General features: G+C 47.1%; 1 protein-coding gene across 5 annotated transcripts; it reads right to left on the reverse strand.

The window, feature by feature from the left end:
• Positions 1 to 279: 279 nt before the first annotated feature.
• On the reverse strand, positions 280 to 20,443 carry LOC133354083 (E3 SUMO-protein ligase PIAS2-like). Of its 5 annotated transcripts, none has more exons than XM_061570648.1 (14): positions 16,711 to 20,443; positions 15,889 to 16,048; positions 15,126 to 15,281; positions 14,665 to 14,749; positions 13,909 to 14,050; positions 11,871 to 12,005; positions 8,876 to 8,981; positions 7,035 to 7,108; positions 6,121 to 6,281; positions 5,859 to 5,998; positions 5,439 to 5,676; positions 4,355 to 4,467; positions 2,593 to 2,630; positions 280 to 1,955 (listed from the first exon to the last, which is right to left on the reverse strand). In XM_061570648.1, the coding sequence occupies exons 1-14, from the start codon at positions 16,882 to 16,884 to the stop codon at positions 1,791 to 1,793; spliced, it is 1,887 nt and encodes a 628-aa protein (XP_061426632.1). In that variant the 5' UTR covers positions 16,885 to 20,443; the 3' UTR covers positions 280 to 1,790. The 5 variants fall into 5 exon arrangements, with proteins under 5 accessions (XP_061426632.1, XP_061426633.1, XP_061426630.1 ...); XM_061570649.1 differs by having other exon boundaries at positions 15,126 to 15,284; positions 16,726 to 20,441; XM_061570646.1 differs by having other exon boundaries at positions 15,126 to 15,284; positions 16,711 to 20,441.
• Between the last annotated feature and the right edge of the window lie 1,470 nt (positions 20,444 to 21,913).

Raw genomic sequence — 21,913 nt, forward strand, 5'->3', positions numbered from 1 at the left:
GTGTATTCCGCAAATATGCCCGACTGAGGGTGGGCACAAGCATGCGTGAGTAGGTTAAACGTTTTATAAGCCCCTCCCCACCCTACCCTCTCCACCCAGCCCCTCCCTGCACGACGGACACAATAATCCCGTGGGCTGGTGTAACCAGAGGTTCCTACCAGTAAATGCATGACTGCAATGGACCAAAGGCTTTATAAATTGCTCATTCTGTTGGTCACTTGATGCTAACTGGGAGCTGCAGTGTGGCATTTACAACAGTGGGAGAACATGCACAATATAAATGGTCCGTTGTCAATTTTAATGAGCAACTGACATGTCTACAAGACTTTCCAATACCAAATGTGCAAGAGACTGACAAACACGCATCCTGTGAGGATTACCAATGTGGCTACACGTGGCTAAAAATTACATCTTATCAACTACAAACTGTACATTCTTTTTTTACAATATTAAGCTGATTTGGCATCCCAAAATCCATGGAGAGATCTGCTTTTGGCATTCTGCAGCCTAAGGTTTCGGCACCACTTGCAGGATAAGCCCATGTGTGTGCAGGTACTTCAGGTCAAGCCTTGTTCTGTGAAATAAATACCTTTCAGTGGTGGTATTGCTGTCAATTTTAAACAATTTGACACTTGCAAGTAGTCAGAGCTGTGCGATTAACTTGTGGGGGAAGATATTGTAATATTTTTACAACCTGAGTGTTGGTGCAGTTATTCCTTGGCTTTCCTGACCCAATAGGGTTTTTTGTGTTAGATGGCATACATATAGATCAACACAGCCAAATAATAAGGTTTATCATGTAAACAAAACATGCCAATTAGTTTCTAGGTCAGCAAATACACAATTAGAGTATTGCTGGTAATTATATAACCAGTCTTGAATTGTAAATGTTGGTTTGCTCTTCAACACACTGGTGTGCTTAACTTGTAAGGAATTGGCATGCTTTGCTTACACAAGCCTTGCTAATTAGCTGTGGTGGGTTGAGCAACATAAAGGCAATTACAAATCTAGGGGTCCTCTGTGATCCCATGTGCTTCAAGGCTCATTAAAAAGATCACTTCATTTTTCCATCTTCAAAATCTATGCTATCCCTTCTCTCTGCCGTCATCTCAGACTTTTAATGTCGTACTCCCTGGTGTGGCTAACAAGGTGCTGATCAATTTGTAGCATGTTCAGAATGTGACCTCAGGTGTTAACCTAAAACACCAGTTTTGGCTTCCCTGCACTGGCTTCCAGTTTCACAATAGTTTAAAATACTGACAAAGCAGTGAACCATCTTGCCCCAGCCTACATCATTGACATGCTGCACCCATGTCCCCTCAAAGGTCACTAAGATCTGGATATGGTGATCTGCATTCCCAGGTTGAGGTTTTGGTCTGGGTGAGCTTTTTTCCCATGTAGCCCCCAGGCTATGGAAGGCTAAATTAAATATCAGGATCAGTGGACATTTTTAAATGTGCCTTAAAAGCTATACATTTCTTAAACTTTTCGTTTTAGTAAATTATTCTTAAAATGCATTTAATATGCTGAGTGTGCTGCTGTCTCATATTGCTCTGAGATCCTTGATGAAAAGTGTGCTATAGATCATTTATGCAATCTAGCCCAAAAAACATTTTATTGGTGGTCTTGACACCCCACATGCCCAGGACTTGTTAGATAACTTAAACCGAAGTGTTGGCGAAGCGAGTGTGTCCAATTTGAAACTTCTCGAAAATCAACCAAGGTCCGTGGAGGCTGCTGCATTATAAGCACAGTTGACTGGCACAGCCTCTCCCCTGCTTCATGGAGAGTCAGTCGAGTGAGATGACGTCTGGATAGGCCCTGGCAGCCACCGTGGCAGCAGTACTGGGAGGGTGTGGCTCCTGCAAGCGGCTGGAGGTGGTGGACGTCATGGTGGATGTGGTGAGCGCAGCTGCATTTGACGACGGATTGTCCAGGTACACTCCGCTGCCGAACTGGGGACAAGACGGTAATGATGTGCAACAAATCTACAAGGTTCCAAGTCGTGCTGCAAGCATGTGTGAACAAACCAGCTGGTGGATTATTACAAGAGCAGGTACGGTGACAGTGGCCTCGTGGTTGGCGCATTGAATGACGTGGGGTGCCTTGACCTCCCCTCTGCCAAAGTCCCTCTAGCCTGAGCTCTGCTGCAATTGCACCACTGGTGGTGTTAAAGGCTGTGCATTAATCCTGGAGGTGTTACATTTGCCAATATAAAATATCTGCAAATTTTGCTGGGTCCAAAACTTCAAGATGAATGAACAGACATTGTATATAAGCTATGAAGCTCTTTCACAGGCACCCAGCCCAAACTGGTCAGAAAAAGTGGAATAATGAAAGCAGTTACATAGATTAAACATACATCTGCCTGGCACCGAATGTCGATAAAAAACGCATGTTTTTATGCAATCAAAAACATACAAAGTGAAAGATGTCAGATTTGTCTGCAGCACTTGTGGCAAAAAAAGACTTGAGGTGCTAATATTGGGAGACCTGTATAATTAGGTGCAATGTTCAATACAGTAACATGGCACAGTAAGTAGATTGTGGAGTACACTGGTGAATACAGAAGTGTAGGTGAATGCCACTTACCTGACTATCCGTCTGCAAGATGGAGTACAAATCCAGGGCTGTAAAAGACAGGCATAAAGTTAAAGAGCACCCAGCACCCATGCGTATTGCCATAACAGCATTTACAGCCAACGATGTGATGTAGAAGTGTCACCTAGATAAGTTAACATTTGTGGAAATCTCATTCACTTGAGAGTTAACAGTTATGCAGGGACCAGTCTTAATGCAATGTTGCCAAAATCTGGTACTCTGGTATAGAGTTCCATCTTTAATGATCTAACCCTAACCTCTGGTTATTTCGGTAAAGTCACGTAGAAAATCAAATCATAGAATGCGACGTTTTGGTTGCAGCACAAGCAACCATCAGGTAAGAATGAATGATAAAACAGACACGGGAACAGCATAGGCAGACATGCAGAGAGAGACACACCAAGACGAACAGAAGGACAACGAATCTGTGCAGAGGCCTTAAATAGAGAGGGGAGGGAGGGGCCGGGGCAGAGAGAGGACTGGGGAGGCAGGACCAGCTGACAAACGAGGGGACAGGGAGCAGTGGAAGCAAGAAAATATGAAGTTTGAGAAAGCAAAGTTAGTAAAATTAAGAAGTGTAATGCAATGCATCACAGAGGGTTGGTTAACACCGTTAACGCATAGCCTGGTTGATTAATGTTCTTCTAAAGATTGCTAAATTAGAAGTAAAGTGTAATAAAACACAGACACGGAAACAGCACAGACAGACCCACAAACAGAAAGACACCAAAACAGCATAGGCAGACCCACATGTAGAAAGAGACAACACTCAGACACACTGAGTGAGAAATAGGACGTTTGACAACTAAGCAAAATTAAATTAATGTAATGCAACACAGAGAGAGAGTCGGCTAAAACACAGTTAACGCATAGCCTGGTTGATTAACGTTCTCCCAATGATTGCTAAATTAGAAGTAAAGTGTCTGTGTTTTATCATTCATTCTTACCTGATGATGGTTGCTTGTTGCAACCGAAACGTCGTATTCTATGATTTTATTTTATTTTCTACGTGACTTTCCCGAAAGAACCAAAGAGTAATTCCTGCAGTCGCGAAAGCTTAGAATCTAGTTTTAACCCGAACCTAGCCATAATCTAACCCAAACCTAACGCTAACCTAATCGTAACCCAAACATAACCTAGCTCTAACATAACCTAAACAATCTAGCCCTTACCCAACCCTAACCTAACTCTAACCTAGCCCTAACAGTCCTAGCCCCTAACCTAACGTTAAACTAACCCTATCCGAACCTAACCATAACCTAACCGCTGCTTTGCACATTACCGCTTGCTAGGTGATTAATAATGCAGATTGCGATTCAGCTCATGTAAGAAAGCCATTCGTTTTTATTTATTCTATGTTTACTTTAATTTGGATCGAGAGTTGGAACCAGTCACACCGAACCAGCAGGGTGCAATGAGATAATTCAAGGGGCTGTATTACTGGCAAGGAAGCTAGAGGCCCAATAGATTACAGCAAAGCGTTGATATTCAAAGAGCAGGGCTCCTCAAACTCCAGTGCTGGTGAACCACTTGGTGTGGCTGTCTACATTTTCCGCATCTCCAGTAAAATTAAGGCGGTGACCAAAGACCAAAGAACGAGATTCATTTGATCAAAACTGCGTCACGATTAGCTCAAAAAGCCCTAAACCCTATGACAAGGAAAACGTCAATGACATTGTGCACGCGTGTGCGTGAACCCCGCACATGTCGTGAGCAGGTGCCTTTTCCAGTTAAGGTGGGCACAGGTACTCACTGGGCATGTCTGGGGGCATGGTGGACATGGAGTAGGAGGTGAAGTCCGCCAGTGACGTGGGCAGGTAACTCGACACCATGGGGGACACGCTGGAGCGGTGCAGGTTCAGCACCCTTAAACACACAGTGCACCACGATTAGAGCATGCAAGCCAACATCCGCAGCGCGTCGCCACTCAACTGACAAATGGCTAGCCATCGCAAACTTGGGACGCATCTCGTGAACTCGACTCAACTTCTTAAATACGCCGTTGGGCACTCTCTTCTAAGCGTTAGTGAAGCAATGTGTTTGCGTTAGAAGTGGTTAGGATAGAGCAGTCCATGCAACACAAGCCATAATCGATGTAAAATTATCTTTCAGTTGGCATCGCACACTTCAAACACAGGGAAAGAAAGCGACAGTGAGAGTGGCTGCTTTGTGCATGCGTGAACAAGTCTTGTAAATAATGCATTTGCGTCTCACAAAACTATAAAAAAATAACTTTATTGTAATGGTATCAAATAACAGCACTCCCCATATGGCAGTGTCACCCCCCTGCATATCTTCAAAGGGGCCATGAGATGACAACACGTAAACAACAAAATGCATACAACACAAGGCAGGACTCTCAATCGAGCAACACTCAACATTACTCGAGTACGTACGAACAAAAAACGGTGGCTTTAATAGAAAATAAATTAAAATTATGGAGGACACAAGCACAAGAGTAAGCTATAACTGCAGACATTCAAATGTTAATGATTTACCCAATTTACAGTTAAGCAATAAAATGTCGATAACAATGACCATTTATATATAGGGTAATTCAGACAGGACAAGAGGAAACATTCTTGCTTCTTCCCCAACACATTGCTATCAAGTGCAGCGCTTCCCGTGACCTCCCTAGTTCAAATAACGAAAACAACCCCCGCGCTTAAAAACGCACTGCAATAAAACGTCGTAGCTGCTATAAACAATTCATGTCGAACACTTTGTGAACCTCCCCACGCTAGGCCCAACAATTTACCAGTGCCGCCCTTAGATTGAGAACGAGCGGCTACCAATCCTGCGAGAGTTCGTCGTGGTCCAGGACAGGCACCACTAACCCTTTCCCGGGCAGCTCCATGATGGCGCTCGTGCAGAACTTTTTTGTAGGCGGCAGCGGTGGAGGTGAGGGAGATGAGTCGTCATCGTCGTCGTCATCGTCGTCTCGCTCGCTGGCGTCTGACGAGTCGTCGGAGCTTCCCACTGTGAGGTCGATGACCTCGGCACGCTTGCTGCCCACGCGGCTTGGTTGCGATGCCGCCAATGCAGAGTAACCCGAGCTGCCGTAGCCACCCATGCCTGCAGAGGTGAACGTTGGGGTTAAATTACTCGGCCTCGCGGCACGGTAACGCTGTTGAAAGACCAGAACGTCCACATTCGGATTTATTGTTGCTCATCACCGATGTCCAGAACTCGTGCGAGCAACGGACAAGAGGCACGTGTGGGCCTGTACAACCGTGGCGAGGTGTGTGGCCACTCACTATCAGCATTGGAGCGGTGCATGGTCGCCACTGTTCGCTCCTTGCTCTCCTTCTTGGGCTTCATTGGACTCCACAGCCCATCCTGCCGAAATTGGATCTCATCTGCGTCCGTGCAAGAGTTGAGAATCTCCACAAACAGCCTGCGGGCGGGCATGGTGGGTCATTTCTCCGCGCATCAAAGGAAATGAGCAGAAGCTGTAAACAACTTAACATATCCGCGGGGGGGGTTGAAGCGTGTGAGAGCACACGGCAGGAAGCTCACCCGTCGATGATTAGCCCGTCGTATGGTGCCTTCTTGTCGCATACGGGGCAAACCCACGTGGGTTTCTTCTCATTCATCTGCAGGTACAATGCGGCGTCGAAGCACTGCAGGTGCGTGCAGGTGAGCGCCCGGCATGGCAGGCTCAGCCTCATCTTGCCGAGCTGAGGTTGTACAGCAGGAGCACACATACACACATTCATAATAAAAGCGGTAATTTGCCACGATGACATGGTGCTAATGTCATCAGTACTTCTGCCATGGTAGTTGCATTTGGAGGCCACATGAAATGCCAATCACTTGAAATTCAAAGACCAAACCTAGAATGTTATGGATTAATTGACTCGCATGCATTACAATTGTAAAAGTGGATGAAGAGGTGTAACTTAAGCAGGGCTATCTGTATTTCAGACAACCATACGATTACACTCCGGGTTCGTAGCGCATTGGGTTAACCCCTGTGCGATCATTCCACCCTACACATGCCGTATGTGCAGACATGCACGTACGTGGACCCAGACGCAACATGTACACACTCGCACAGATGCGAATACACGTGCACACACGTAGGCATACACATACAGGCAAGTGCACACAAATGCAGGCACACATACAAATGCAGGCACACATGCACACACGCAAACTACGTGGGGTCACACTGAAACCAACATTAAGCAAAACTGCGAACCGCTGCTACGGCACGTGTGCAGAACATATGGGATAAATTATAATTACAATCGTAGGAGCATTGTAACATAAGTATAATTACAATTGCATTGTGATTAAAAATCATTACAAGTTATGCGTATTGAACGTCTTTAGCACCTTACGTAGCCACCCGTGCTAATCGGAGGTGCGAAAGTGTATACAATTACAAGTGTAATTCACCCCAGGTATGATGCATGGGGACCACTCACCGGACACAGCAGGGACACCCTAAGGCTGGTGGTGGCAATCTCGCTGTCGGGATCAGCAGTCAGCTTCTCCTTGACTGCAAAAGACAAGGAGAACCCACCGTAATCTCAGGCCAGTACTTGGGCACCGTTGCGCATCCACACTGCGGCAGTCGATAAAAAACAACTATGCGACCATAACGAGGTTCAAACAAAAAATCAAATGTCTCTCTCATCTGAAAAAAATAACCCCATGATATATGCACACTGCCTTGCACGGCCAGGTGACTCAACAGCAAAAGTGAGCCGCTCACGATCAGTTTTCCAGTTCGAATCCTGGTTGGGGGTTGACTCAGCCCTTCATCCCTTATCTTTATAGAAAAAGTCAAAAAAAATTGTGTGTGGGTTTGTGGCGGGGTTTGTGGGTTTGTGAGTTTGCGCGCTTGCGCGCTTGCGAAGGATTTGGCTCTCCAACGGTGGGGTTTACGGAAAATAAAAATAGCCAGGAACCACGCCGTAAGCCCTGCCGTGAGCAAGCGCTATTTCTTTTTCACATCCGTCAACTTTTAATTAGTTTAATTAGCGATTTACTGCCATTTTTGTACGCTTTTATTTATTTATTCATGACTCGTGCATGACCATACCAACTCACACGCCTTTGGTGGGGGGGACGGCCCATGCCAAGTCGCATGCCTTCGGTGGGAGTGAGGGGGACATTTTCTTTCGCGTTAAAAATGCTATAAAAATACACTAAACGCTCAGGTAAATTCTTCACTGTGTGATGTCCCCCCCACCCAGATGTGTGCAGTTACTACTATACAGTCGGTAGATGCTACCAATATAGGCCGTAGATATTACTGCAAAGTGGCCCGGGGAGATAGTGGCTGGGGGGGGTCAGGGGTAGCAGCCCAGCCCCAGCCTGCCAAGGTGCCACCTCGGCCGGCTGGACAATCTAGGCGAGGCCAGAGGCTCTGCACGGGACTAGGCCTCACCACGCCACTGTCAAGTAAGTACTTTGTGCTATAGAGTCGATAAATACTGCTACAGAGTCAGCATGTACTACTGTAGTGATAGCAGGTACCACCACAGTCGGTATGCACTGCTGTAATCATAGCAGGAACCACCACAGTACACACTGCTGCAGTGAAAGCAGGTACCACCACAGTATGCACTGCTGTAATCATAGCAGGTACCACCACAGTATGCACTGCTGTAATCATAGCAGGTACCACCACAGTCAGTACACACTGCTGTTAGATTTTTAAGAGTAGTTTTGAAAAATGTTTTTAAGCTAGTAGTAAATAAAATAGATAACAGTGGTTGTTCTATGGATAGACTAGCCCTCACCATAGGAATGTGGTTTTCCACCACTGGCTTATGGCTATAAATGGGCAATACGCACCCCCATTAATGCTCAATGAGCAAAAAAGAACTTTATTTTTGGCAAACACGATTCTCAAGCTTTGTTAATAAAAAAATAATACTTCCAAACGACTTCCAGGAACACTCACTCACTGTTGTATAAACTTGGTTCTGTAAAAAAGTCACTATAGTGACACAATGAGGGAACATCTGAACGCTTGATCAGTCTCGTTTCACAATCAAAGCTTCAAAAACATATTGGACAACCCAGTACAACGATGGATATTTTGTGCAATCAATGCTGGTGACGACAGGGCTACAACATTCGAGAACCCACTTAACCCATTTACTTAACGTGTCTTTTGTTTTACAAACGAAGCTTCAAATATGTATCGCATACCCCAAGAAAATGACGAATCGAACTGTCGAGTCATCATTTTGTTTTTTTCTCAGAGTGCCGGCAAGGCAAGTGCACGCTTCTGTATGCGGGACGCTGCACTCACTGAGGGCGCGCGAGTGGTCCGAGTTACGGATGCCCTTCGCCTTGAGCCGGTTGAGCAACACGGCCGACGACAGCTGCTTCACCAGGTGCACGGCCAGCGAGTAGCTCTGTTGGTAGTGCAAGGACAAAAAGAGGAGGAGGGGCGTAAAGAGAATGCGCGAGGAGAAATTGGTCGTACGTCCGCAGTGGGAGCAGCTCCTGCAAATGTTTCCCCAGCTTATTAAATGTCTCATTACTATAAATAGCTAAACGACCACACTGGGTACGGAAATGTAAAAAAAATGATTTACGATTGTTTACCCAGGAAAGTCTTGCCGACTCTCAAGACTACTTTTTCAAGAGGGTCCCACCAAGTTTGCCAGTCGGGGGTGCTGTTGTCACATGTATTCCTAATGATCATTTGCAGATTCTTTTTCAGAATTTGGGCGTGTGGTTAATAGCAGTTACAATCCATAATACAGGCTTTTTTGGGTTAGATCGCGGATATATATATAAATGCGTCGTTAAACCCGCCACCACCAATGTTGTGGCTTTGCTCTCCAACACACCGGTGTGCTGTACTAGTAATGAATTGGCATGTTCTGTTTACGTGACAAATCTTACTAATTGGCTGTCGGGTGGTGGCGGGTTTAACGACACATTTATATATTTACGCTATCTAACCCAAAAAACCTGTATTATGAATATTGGTCGTGAAAGCCTACGTGTTAAACTGACTGGTTACAATGTTTTGTTGAGCCTGACTCCTAGCAGCAAATAGGAGAGTTAGACTGAGGTTGGGTAAATTCACGCGTGCTTATACATTTGTGTTACTGTTCTGGAAAGTCCCCTACAACTTAAGGGTAAATACATGATTCTGTTTTCATGCCAAATCAATGCGCCAGCATGTGTATCCATTGAAAAAGTTCCCAAAAAAATGGTAATCACGAAAATTTTACAAGGTTACATATAAATTTGCACTCATGAACAACAGTGTACAGCCCTTTGGTTTTTTCGGTAAAGTCACGTATAAAAATAAAATAATAAATTAAATAATAGCATACGACGTTTCGATTGCAACACAAGCAATCATCATCAGGTATAATGAAATAGCGACATAGAATATAACCAGAAAACTATAGACAGACATATAAGCAGACAGATATCACCAAGATACATAGAGAGAGCAATCCAGGTACAGAGAGAGGTGATCGTCTCTGTGGGGTGGCCTTAAATAGACAGAGGGGGGCGGAGGCAGAGAGAGGGAGGGGGTAGGGAAAACATTTACATGTCAATGAGTACGACGGGAGGGGAGTAAGGTAAGCAGGCTTAGAGGGAGACAGAACACACTAAATTAAATAACCTAGCAAAGTATCGAAATGTTATGTAAAACGACACAGAGAGTCGGTCAACACACAATTAACGCATTGCCTGGTCGATTAAGTATTTCAAAGATTGCTAAGTTAGAATTTAAGTGTGAAAATTCCAAAGAAAGACAAAACATAAAAAAAAAAGAGGAACGGAGACACACAGACAGAGCAGAACCTAAGAACGATACAAAACGAGTGTAGACAGAGAAAATTACACTAAATATACAGGCAGAGAGAGAGAACAAGAAACCCAGAGAGAGAGAAAAAGGTAAACTTGGAACTTCCCCGTAGAAGTGGTTCAATCTTAATTTTGGAGCTTTCGTGACTGCAGGAATTATTCTTTGGTTTTTTCGGTAAAGTCACGCACAAAAATAAAATAACAAATCAAACAATAGCACACGACGCCTCGATTGCAACACAAGCAATCATCATCAGGCACAACGAAACAGCGACACAGAACACAACCAGAAAACTATAGACAGACATACAAGCAGACAGATATCACCAAGATACATAGAGAGAGCAACCCAGGTACAGCGCTCTCTGTACCTGGGTTGCTCTCTCTATGTATCTTGGTGATATCTGTCTGCTTGTATGTCTGTCTATAGTTTTCTGGTTGTGTTCTGTGTCGCTGTTTCGTTGTGCCTGATGATGATTGCTTGTGTTGCAATCGAGGCGTCGTGTGCTATTGTTTGATTTGTTATTTTATTTTTGTGCGTGACTTTACCGAAAAAACCAAAGAATAATTCCTGCAGTCACGAAAGCTCCAAAATTAAGATTGAACCACTTCTACGGGGAAGTTCCAAGTTTACCTTTTTCTCTCTCTCTGGGTTTCTTGTTCTCTCTCTCTGCCTGTATATTTAGTGTAATTTTCTCTGTCTACACTCGTTTTGTATCGTTCTTAGGTTCTGCTCTGTCTGTGTGTCTCCGTTCCTCTTTTTTTTTATGTTTTGTCTTTCTTTGGAATTTTCACACTTAAATTCTAACTTAGCAATCTTTGAAATACTTAATCGACCAGGCAATGCGTTAATTGTGTGTTGACCGACTCTCTGTGTCGTTTTACATAACATTTCGATACTTTGCTAGGTTATTTAATTTAGTGTGTTCTGTCTCCCTCTAAGCCTGCTTACCTTACTCCCCTCCCTTCGTACTCATTGACATGTAAATGTTTTCCCTACCCCCTCCCTCTCTCTGCCTCCGCCCCCCTCTGTCTATTTAAGGCCACCCCACAGAGACGATCACCTCTCTCTGTACCTGGATTGCTCTCTCTATGTATCTTGGTGATATCTGTCTGCTTATATGTCTGTCTATAGTTTTCTGGTTATATTCTATGTCGCTATTTCATTATACCTGATGATGATTGCTTGTGTTGCAATCGAAACGTCGTATGCTATTATTTAATTTATTATTTTATTTTTATACGTGACTTTACCGGAAAAAAACCAAAGAATAATTCCTGCAGTCACGAAAGCTCCAAAATTAAGAGTGTACAGCCCTTTTGTCAATCCAATGCTGGATAAAATGCCTCCCCACTTGACCATACTTCATCACGCTCTCGTCAGAGCGGGTTGGTGGGCATGAACCGGCTGTAAAAGGTTATTTGCGAGTGCCGTGACGTGGACTGTGCGGTGTGTGCCAGGCACCAACCCTGCCGAAGTCCGTAGACCAGGACACGGTGATGTGGTTGGGCACGGAGGGTGTGAGCCGCACGAGCGACGTCATGTTGACCGCGCGGCTTGGCCTCTTGGGCTCCACGCCGTTCTTCTGGGGTGGCAAGCAGCCCTGAGGTGGCACAGTCACGAATATATTGGCAAGCATAGAACACCACAACGCACACCCAATGCCAAACACAAAGCTACTGCATAAGACATTACGTCCCTTTAGCAAGGGGAACCATCCACTGCTGGTACTCATCACTGGGTTACGAAGGCTTCGGACTAGATTCATATCGTGGAGGAGACTACTTATTTTGTATACTTTTAGTGCAAGAAATGGACCAATTGGTGGAAAACGACGACTTGGATAATTGCATTTACCCAGAACATACATTTGTAAGTGTGTAACAATTACATTTGTAAATGTGTAACAAGTCTTTGATGAACAGTGATTCTTATTAAATCTTGACTTAAAGCTTTCGTGACTGCAGGAATTAATATTATTTGGGTCTTTCCGTAAAGTCACGTAAGATAGGTTCAAAGAAAATAACAAAAAAACTACGACGTTTTGGGTCGTGGCTCAAAAGAAAGCCGTCCCTTGGTGTGGACCAATCAGTTTCAAGGATAATTCATATATTATCATAGTGTGTTTTTTGTTTGCAGCATTTTGACTGCAAGTATTGTGGTTAATGCAGACATTAATCCTTGTGTAATGTGAGGATATATCCGGCTCACTGACGTATCACAACTCGTCATGATGATTGGCTCTGCCGGTCCTGGTCCATAGCCAATGGGGGGAAGCCTAGGGGCGTGGCCCTGACGTAATGGAAAGGTGACAGCTGTAAGTAGAGGATTGGTTCTGCTGGCTTTGGCCACAGCCAATGGGGAGATGAGTCAGGGGGTGGTCCCGGGAGCCTACGAGGGAGTCTGGAATATTCCATGGAGGCTAACCAGGATTGGTGGAAACATACCACGTGACCCGGGTATTAAATAGGGGTGGAGACGAACGACACATGGTCAGAACGGGAACGAACGGAGGAGGGGGCCATGCGTGAGCGGGGCTCCGGGTTGCCACGTGGCGGCGCGTCTCTCTCTCTATCCCTCTCACGCTGCCTGTCAGCAGCGTGAAGGAAAGCTGTAATGCAAAGTGAATAAAAGACCGGATTCCAAAAGTCGCCTCAACGACCTTTATTACACTTGTAAAAAGGTTTAAGTTTTGTTGCCAGAAAAAAGGGGAAAAACCCTATTATTAAAATGCACCCTGTTTATAAAAAGAGGATATTTGAGTGCAAGTGTAGTGGGTTGAATAACTAGAAGAAAGCTTCTTTGAGGCAACACAGTTTTTATTTAACAATTATCACTTAACACAGGAGAGGTAACAGCCCCTCACACCCAATACACTATGGAGGTTACTCTCCAGACTACTACGCCTCTCACTGGCTAATCTACAAGTCCTCCGTGAGTGAAGCTTGAGTCTTCACTGGTATACAAGCTGGAGCCGACCCTTGCCAGGGGTACGGCTCTGCCCTCGGGTTCTTCAGTCTTCTTGTCTTCAGCTGGACGACAACTGCCGGGACCGTCCAGAGGTCCGGCATTTATACAGAGCCGTGGCTCGCTCTGCCCCGGCCACACCTTCCTTCTCGAACTTTCGAGAAGGATCCGAGGATGTCATCCCCCAGCCCCCCTCCTGGTATCTGCCCCTTTTACATACTGTTCCATAGGGTAACCATTGGACCCTATGAAGCATAGACTCTCAGCATTGGGGCTCAGCCCCTCTGTTACCCCCTATTGGCATGAGGCTGGTATTGCCGGCTATCGCATGGGGGAATGGCGCATCTTGGCCCAATAACAACTTTACACAAGTACCCAGTTGGGGAAAGCCAATTACCAGTGTCGATTGGAATTACTCACTTCCATACAAATGCAGAATTTCCATCACTGGCTCAAGAATAAATAAAAGCACATTTTAATGTTCACTGTGCGGGAAACCACTTTTGACCTGAAAGGGTTCGGCGATCTGCGGCGCTTACCGGCAGCGGGCAGGGCTTCCCGTTGACCTTGACGCACACGTTAAGGGGGAAGTGGTCCTCCTGTGGGCAGCTCGTCTCCGAGAGGCAGAACCTCAGCTGCAGCTGTACCGAGTAGTCATAGCGTGAACCTGGCAGCAGCTCCCTGCCCCACAAAGCACACGCGCCCATCGACGGTGAATCTAAACCAAAGCCCTTTGCGTCATTGATGATCCCATCTACCTCTCTTTATTGCTCTGCTGCCTTGCTTTGCCTTTTCCATGGATACTAGTCTCGTGTTATTACATTTGTCTGTCGATCCACTCATGTTACTTCTGTCACTCCGTCTTTCCACGTGAAGTGTATGTCCTTGCCGGCCCTGTCAAACAAAACGCTTTACCCTAGACGGAACTCATTACTCACCTGTTTGTATAGCTGCCTACAAACTGCAGGCGTATTTAAACCTCCATAATAGATGTTTTGTTGGGTTAGAGCGTGTAAATATATAAATGTGTCGTTAAACACGCCACCACCCGACAGCCAATTAGTAAGGTTTGTCACGTAAACAGAACATGCAATTCGTTACTAGTACAGCACTAACCAGTGTGTTGGAGAGCCAAGCCACCACATTTACAATAATTTTTAAACCTGATGACCGCTCACCACTGTCAGAGATATTGACAATTGGTCGAGACCATTCTTCAGCAACCTTTGAATTGAAAAAGCGGTTTCCATGGAGTGGCATAGCGCCATCCCTTGCCGACGCCCAATTCCACGTACCTGGATGAGGATATCTGAGAGACTTGTTGTGGCGTGAGAGGGAACACAAAGTACGCCTCTTGCATGCGCTGCGTGCTAGTGGCAACTGTGGGGAAACATATGCATCAAACTAAAGCTCTGACAGACGTGACATTGTGTTGTGTACAAGCAATTACACCAACAGCAAGATTTGCACCCTCTGCTGCCATTTAGAGCAGAGCATTTCACAACATATTTTAACCAAGTAAGACAGCAACTCTCTATGAAGAGTGATATCATGCTGCTATTGAACTACTGCTATACCTCACATCCAGCAAAAAGTCACAAACCATCACGGTCATCATCAGCCATAGTCAATCCAACCGCTGAAGGCAAACAATCACTAAACGTTTAAAACTGCATATGGCGCAGAGCAACGCACACTCTTAGGTGGCTGTGCAGGCTGCATCCACTAACACTGGAGGGCATTGAAGACAGCTTACCCAGGCCAGTCGGTTTCATGATTTCGTCGAGTACATCGTAAAAGGGCAGCTTGGTGAGCCGCACGTCGGGCGGCGCAGGAAGGCGCGGGGGTGATCGGTGACTCATGTCAGCATCCTGCTTGGCAAGCACCGACAGCAGAGGGATGGGCCCTGAGGCTGCTAGTACACACAAGCACACAAACACGCGCGCGGGTCAACATACATACTCAAGCGCAGATTTTTCTATACAATGCAGAAACGGTCAAGATTCACGCTGCATTTTCACACGATCATCCAACAATTATGTGAATACTTTCGATCAACCCACATAACCACATATCACATGATAAATATTACAGGTAGGAACAAAAGTTCCACACTGCCCACCAGGGATTATTTGTCTGTCGTGCATAGCCCCTCCCAAACATGTACGCTCCCGGATTGGTTGAAGTGTGTCACGTGACCGCGAGCTTTCTGTCGTGCACGAATGCGCTGTCCAACCAAGTTCCTACCTGCCCACTTCGAAGGAACGTGTTCTAACCAAAAACATGAACATAACTTACATGCCATAGTTGGATTTGTGGAATAAAAACATATTTGACAATAACTATACAATGTAACAATCATAGCTTCAAGAGCCAATCCTTTTTTAAACATCCACCTATTACACATTGACATTACAAAAACTTCCGAGTAACACTGCACATGCAGTTGTCATGAGCGGAGGCATACACCACTGCGAACACCGCACCGAGTGTTGTCGTGTCCAGCAATCCGAGCTTACCGGGAGGAATTTTAGCAGCGGGCGGCTGTGAGGAGCTTGCCGAATGGTGGTAGAGCAGCGCTGTGGGCGACGATAGCGTCTGCGGTCGTGGTGGCGGTGAGGAGTCTACCACCGTAGCAAACTCCGACGGCGACATCGCTTTGCCGGGGTATCGGCGCTGCTGAGTGCCAAACATGGACATGAGCCCAGTCCGTAGCCCTTCCATAGCTTCGGAACAGCACACAGGTGCCCCCCCTCCCCACCTCGCACCCAAAAACAATTACTAACATTGCGACACAAAACAGAAACCTTGGCAGATTACTTTGGCAGGCACCATCTACCAAATAAACACAATACATAAACAAACAACAACTTACATTTATATCATGCCCATAAAATAACAAATGTCTCAAGAGCACACATATACAAAAGACAATATGGGAGGGACTGACACTTTACAAATACTCTGGTTTACATGTTCATATGCAGCATCATGTGGTTTAATTTTTCATAAGGACTCTCAATCAAAACCTGCTTCAGTGGTCTGCCTTGTATGTATGATGAACTTCTTTTGCACCATGTAGCCAACCGAGCTAATCGGAGGTGTGGGGAAGGACAACATAAGTAAAACTATATCCTTGATCAGATGCTTTGTCCCCTCTTGTACTGCATCTTAAGATATTATTTAGACCCTTTCTAAGTATAGAGAAAATAACTTTCACTTTATTTATAAATTTGCTAGAAATGTGCAGAAAAAGCCTTATTTCTAACACGGGTACCAGGACACTGGCTACGAATGAGAGAGTGCAAGGCAAGGCAGTGATCGGGCAGGTGCGGCCGTGCCTTGCGAATGATTACTTGGTAGAGCTCCCGAATCTTGATCTGCACAGCGGCGCTGCAGCCAGACTTGAGCACCTGGAGGGCAGTCGTCATGAGCTCGTGCTTGCGCCCTGTGCGGCTCCGCCCTATGTAGCCCAGCAGAACCTGCAGCTCCGACACCCTGAAGCTCATCACCATGTGCTGCCGGCCCCAATACGCCGGCGTGTGGTGTGGGAAGGAGAAGGAGAGGTCGGTGGGTGGGAGTGTGGGGGGGCATGGGGGGGAAGGGGCATGGGGGGGGCATGCGAGGTATGGTGCGACAGACGGGGCAGAGGTGCCCGACGGCCGTGTGTCAGTGTATGTGTCAGGTGTGGTGTTGAGGTGTGTGCATGTATGCCATTAGATGTGCATGCAAAATGATGCGCAAATTCAAATGTCCAATGTCTATATTTCCCTAAACCCCAACCATAAAACGATCCAACCTTTGCTTTCCATTCTATTAACTTATTGCTCCTCCTCTCCACTCGTATTCAATGAGTTTGCCACTAGTGTGTACAAGAATACACTGAGCTTTAAATGTTTCCTAATTCTTAAATACCTTCTTGTCTCGCACCAATTGAATATATGTACACGATATCAGCCTACTGTACAACACTGAGAATGTAGTATTTTTTTGTAGGGCAGTACCATAACAAATTGAGCCACTTTGCGAGAAAGTGGACGTTAAATAGTCTGTGACAATTACTAAAAATAGGTTCCTGTGTGCTATTGTAGCCAAATTCCAATATGTGAAAATTATGCCACATTTAATATTTAAACAAAATAGAAACTGTGTCAACACCACTAAATATATAGTCCACACTTGCAAAAGAGATAATCTAAACAGACCGTCATACATTTAGATGTATCACAGCAGTACATATACAGAAACGTAAACATATGCACAGCATGCAAAACTACACGTACACAGCACATATACATATTACATGTCATGCACAGTACACTCAACAGCTCTTCATAACATGCACATACACGATTTGTTCACACACTTATCAGACATGAATTGGATGACCCTCAGCCACGAGCACCAAATTCCAACATCTTTTTCACAACATTCTACGAATTCCACATTTGGCCTGTAGAAATACACCACCGACACAAGTATACGTACTGTACACACACTACACACGAAACACATACGTGGAACCTATCGCACAAACACAACACCTTATATACAGAAAATACAGCGTACAACACATATCTTAATACTTACACCATAGTACACTAACATCACACAGATGCCATTTTAAAGTACATACATAGCACATTATAAATATTCTACAATGTTTCAGAATCTGAGTATTTATTTATCTTCGAGAAATCCGATGAGATATTAAGCTCTTTTTCACAGATGTCCAATAGGGGCATGTCAGAAAGTTACAACAACAAAAAAACGATAGAAGTGCAAAGTGTTTGTAGATTTACACAACACATACACCTCCAGTCTAAAATAAAGATTCTCATTCTGATAGAGGCCGACCGAAATTAGGTTTCGGTTTCGGCTCCCAAAGTTGGCAAATGGCCTCTTTCAGCATACTTTCGGTTTCGGCCGAAAGTAAATTTTTAACTTTCGGTCTGGTTTCGGCCGAAACTGATATTGACTTTCGGTCGTCATTCGTCAACCGAAGATCTATTTTTAGAATATAACGCTAGTGCTACGTCTATCACTCTGCCTATCGGCCGGTCAGTCGGCGCTAAGCAATCCTATGCGATAGGCTGCAAACACACGTCAGCAGCAGCTTGGGAGCGAGGTTACAGCCGCAACCATGGTCTGCTAATGTATATACGACCGGTCAACAGACGGCAGCCTGCATCTCCATCCATGGGTAGAGTCTCTTTGGCGGGACGACAAAAAAGTGCCTCTGTTGTCTGTTCCCAGCCGCCTGTCCGCCTTGGCTTATGTGTTGCGTTTGCTTCAGTCTACACGCGTGTTGATACCGAGATTCGAAGTCTGACAATTAGAGGCTGACCGAAATTCGGTTTCGGCGCTGAAAGTTGGAAAATGGCTTGTTTCGGCATAGTTTCTGTTTCGGCCGAAGCCAAAAAGTGAACTTTCGGTTTACTTTCTGTTTCGGCCTAAAGTCAATTTTTAACTTTCGGTTTCAGCCGAAAGCCAATTTTTAGCTTTCGGTCTGGTTTCGTTTTCGGCCGAAACCAGAAATTCAGTTTCGGTCGGCCTCTACATTCTGATATAGGTAAACCTCAACAAACGCGGGGGTTGCGTACCTGGGTCCGACATTATCACCCCCTCCCTCTGTTTTACTCACGCTCCACGATTTTCCCCCCTTATTGTAATAAAGTATGCCGAGTCGCTCTCCATTTCTTGTGTGTACACTTTCAATATCACCTCAACACTGAACCCCCGTCTCCTTCCTCTTCCCGCACCACACACTCAAAGCCCAACGTTTACCCCCGACAATGAATTGCCAGCCCGACGCTCGCCCCTGATACTGAATCCCCGAACCTCACTCCCCATTCGTCCATATCTCGATAAACCAATCAACGCCCGAGTTTGGCGTCTGTCCGGATAGCTCAGCCTGGCTCGATGCGTGCGGCAGTGTTGATAATGTGCGTTGTTGCCCATGTGCGTGTCAAGCATCTTCTTTTGTCGTATGACTGCTGATGAAGAAGCAACAACTACCATTTAATATTCAAATGGTCAAGCCAGATAATCGCGTCAAGTGCAGCAGAGTGTATCATTGCTGTCATGACTCCTTTGTATGCGTGGATTGGGCATTGCGTCGTTATATGTTGTATGGTCTGATCTGGATGACCAGAGTGTACACTTACACGGGAGAGTTTTTATTTTCTATTTGTGCATCGGTAACCACATCTGCCATGATTTGTGCGTATGCGGTTTAGCGTGGACCATGAACTTCGTGAAAGATCAAAACCAGGAATCTTCTTCATTGGTTTGTTGAGTATGTTACATTAACACACAAAAACCATAAAGGGTAAATAAATCACTCACAATCTATTAATTCACAACTGACGGTGCGCAGATGAGAATCTTATCAGCGTCAAACATTGCCGAGCCGAAACACGCGTTTGATAAAACCACGTTGATATTCGCTGGTTATTTCGGTAAAGTCACGTAGATAAAAAAAACACTAATGTAGACTGTAGCCTGGTTCTTAATCTGAGTGTACTGGCAGGCTTTAATGTAGACTGTAGCAATGGTTATTAATATTTTTTCTTTTTATTTACTTTCTTTTTATTATTATTTTTCTATCTACGTGACTTTACCGAAAGAACCAAAAAATATGAATTCCTGCAGTCACGAAAGTTAAGTAAAAGAAATAAAACCACGTTGGTTAAGGTTTTCCCGTACAGTACACACCATTTAAAACTCCACATGCACAGCACATCGATAGGCAACAACATTATTAGAGTACACTTACACAGCACACATACCATGTAAACAGTACATATGTAGAGGAGTAGTGGAGAGTGGTGGCGTCGTGTGCGCTGTCAGGTGCGGTGACCTCACGGGACGTGGGGTCGCACGCGCTGGGCAGTGCACGCGACATCACCCCTCCGAGGGTATATAAGGGAGACCCCGTAACGTAAGCGGGGTCACTGGAGGAACGGGGATAGTGGAAGGGGTAAAGAGGGAACCAGGGATAGTGATAAGTGTTAATAAACCCTGGCGGAAGCCCCTAACTCAACCTCCGTCTCCGAGTACCTCCGTCTACGATACAACAACCGGTGTCAGAAGTTTACACCGTCGCCAACATGTATAAAGCGGGCGCACGGCGTAGGAACCCACCGGCACATGACTTGGAGGGCGCCGAAGGCGGAGAGGAGGCTCCAGCAGTGACCCCGGAGCCCGGGACCCCGGTGACGGTTCCCGTGGAGACGAGCGGGCCGGAGCGGGAGGAGTCGGCTGCGGGGAGTGCCAGCTCACCGCCGCCGCCAGAGACGGAGAGCGTCCCCGCAGCTCTGCTGCAGCAGCTCCTGCAGGCGGTGGGGCAGCTGACAGCCAGGTTGGCCAAGGTGGAGGCGCGGACGCAGCCAACCGCCCCGCACGCGGGACGGGAGCAACTGTCAACTGCCAACGTTGAAAGCGCCGCAGTTTTCCCAGCGACCGCTCCACCGGAAATGGCCGCCATGTTGGCTGCGACTCAATCCGCGGCGGCCATGTTGGCTCGGGAGCCATATGCGGCCGCTGCTACGGCTGCCATGGCGACCGCGACGCCGCGTCTCTCCACCGACGCGGCCGGGATTTCTCGGCACGCCGCTCCTGCGAGACCAGCCGCCGGCGACGACGCGGCTCTACATCAAGCTGCACCCGCCGGGGGGGCCCCAGCGACCGCTCCACCGGAAATGGCCGCCATGTTGGCTGCGACGCAATCCGCGGCGGCCATGTTGGCTCGGGAGCCATATGCGGCCGCTGCTACGGCTGCCATGGCGACCGCGACGCCGCGTCTCTCCACCGACGCGGCCGGGATTTCTCGGCACGCCGCTCCTGCGAGACCAGCCGCCGGCGACGACGCGGCTCTACATCAAGCGGCGCCCGCCGGGGGGGCCCAGGGTAAGTACGCGCGTGCCGTCCTCGCCGGGCCGCCGGGGTGGGCAGCGGCGGCTGCTGCTGCCCCGTACATCGCTGTGCCGCCGGAATGGGCCGCGGGTGCTGCCGCGGCTCAACCTGTCGCTGCGCTCACGGGGCCGGACACCGGCGATGCCGCGGCTCTGCACCTCGCCGTGCCTGCGTCCCTTCTCATGGATGACGCCGCAGCTGCGTGTTATTCTGCCGCGTCTTCGGCGTGGCCCATGGAGGCTGCAACGCCGTGGCGCCTCGCCGCGTCGCGAGAGGTTGCCGCGGCTGCGGCCGCTGTCCCGCACCTCGCTGCGCCGGCGGGGAGGGCCGCGGGGGCCACCGCGGCTCCGTGTTTTACCGCCGCGTCTACGGCGTGGCCCGGGGAGGCCGCAACGCCGTGGTGCCTCGCCGCATCGCGAGAGGTTGCCGCGGCTGCGGCCGCTGTCCCGCACCTCGCTGCGCCGGCGGGGTGGGCCGCGGGGGCCGCTGCAGGCCCGAATTACACCGCCGCGTCTTCGGCGTGGCCCGTTGAGGCTGCAACGCCGTGGTCCCTCGCCGCGTCGCGGGACGACGCCGTGGCTTCGTACGCCGCCGCTGACCGGTGGGTCGCGAAAGCGCAGGCGCCTT

The sequence above is a fragment of the Lethenteron reissneri genome, chromosome 46 (genome assembly GCF_015708825.2).
Source record: "Lethenteron reissneri isolate LAM-NWPU_2019-01 chromosome 46, ASM1570882v1, whole genome shotgun sequence".
Lineage (NCBI taxonomy): Eukaryota > Metazoa > Chordata > Hyperoartia > Petromyzontiformes > Petromyzontidae > Lethenteron > Lethenteron reissneri.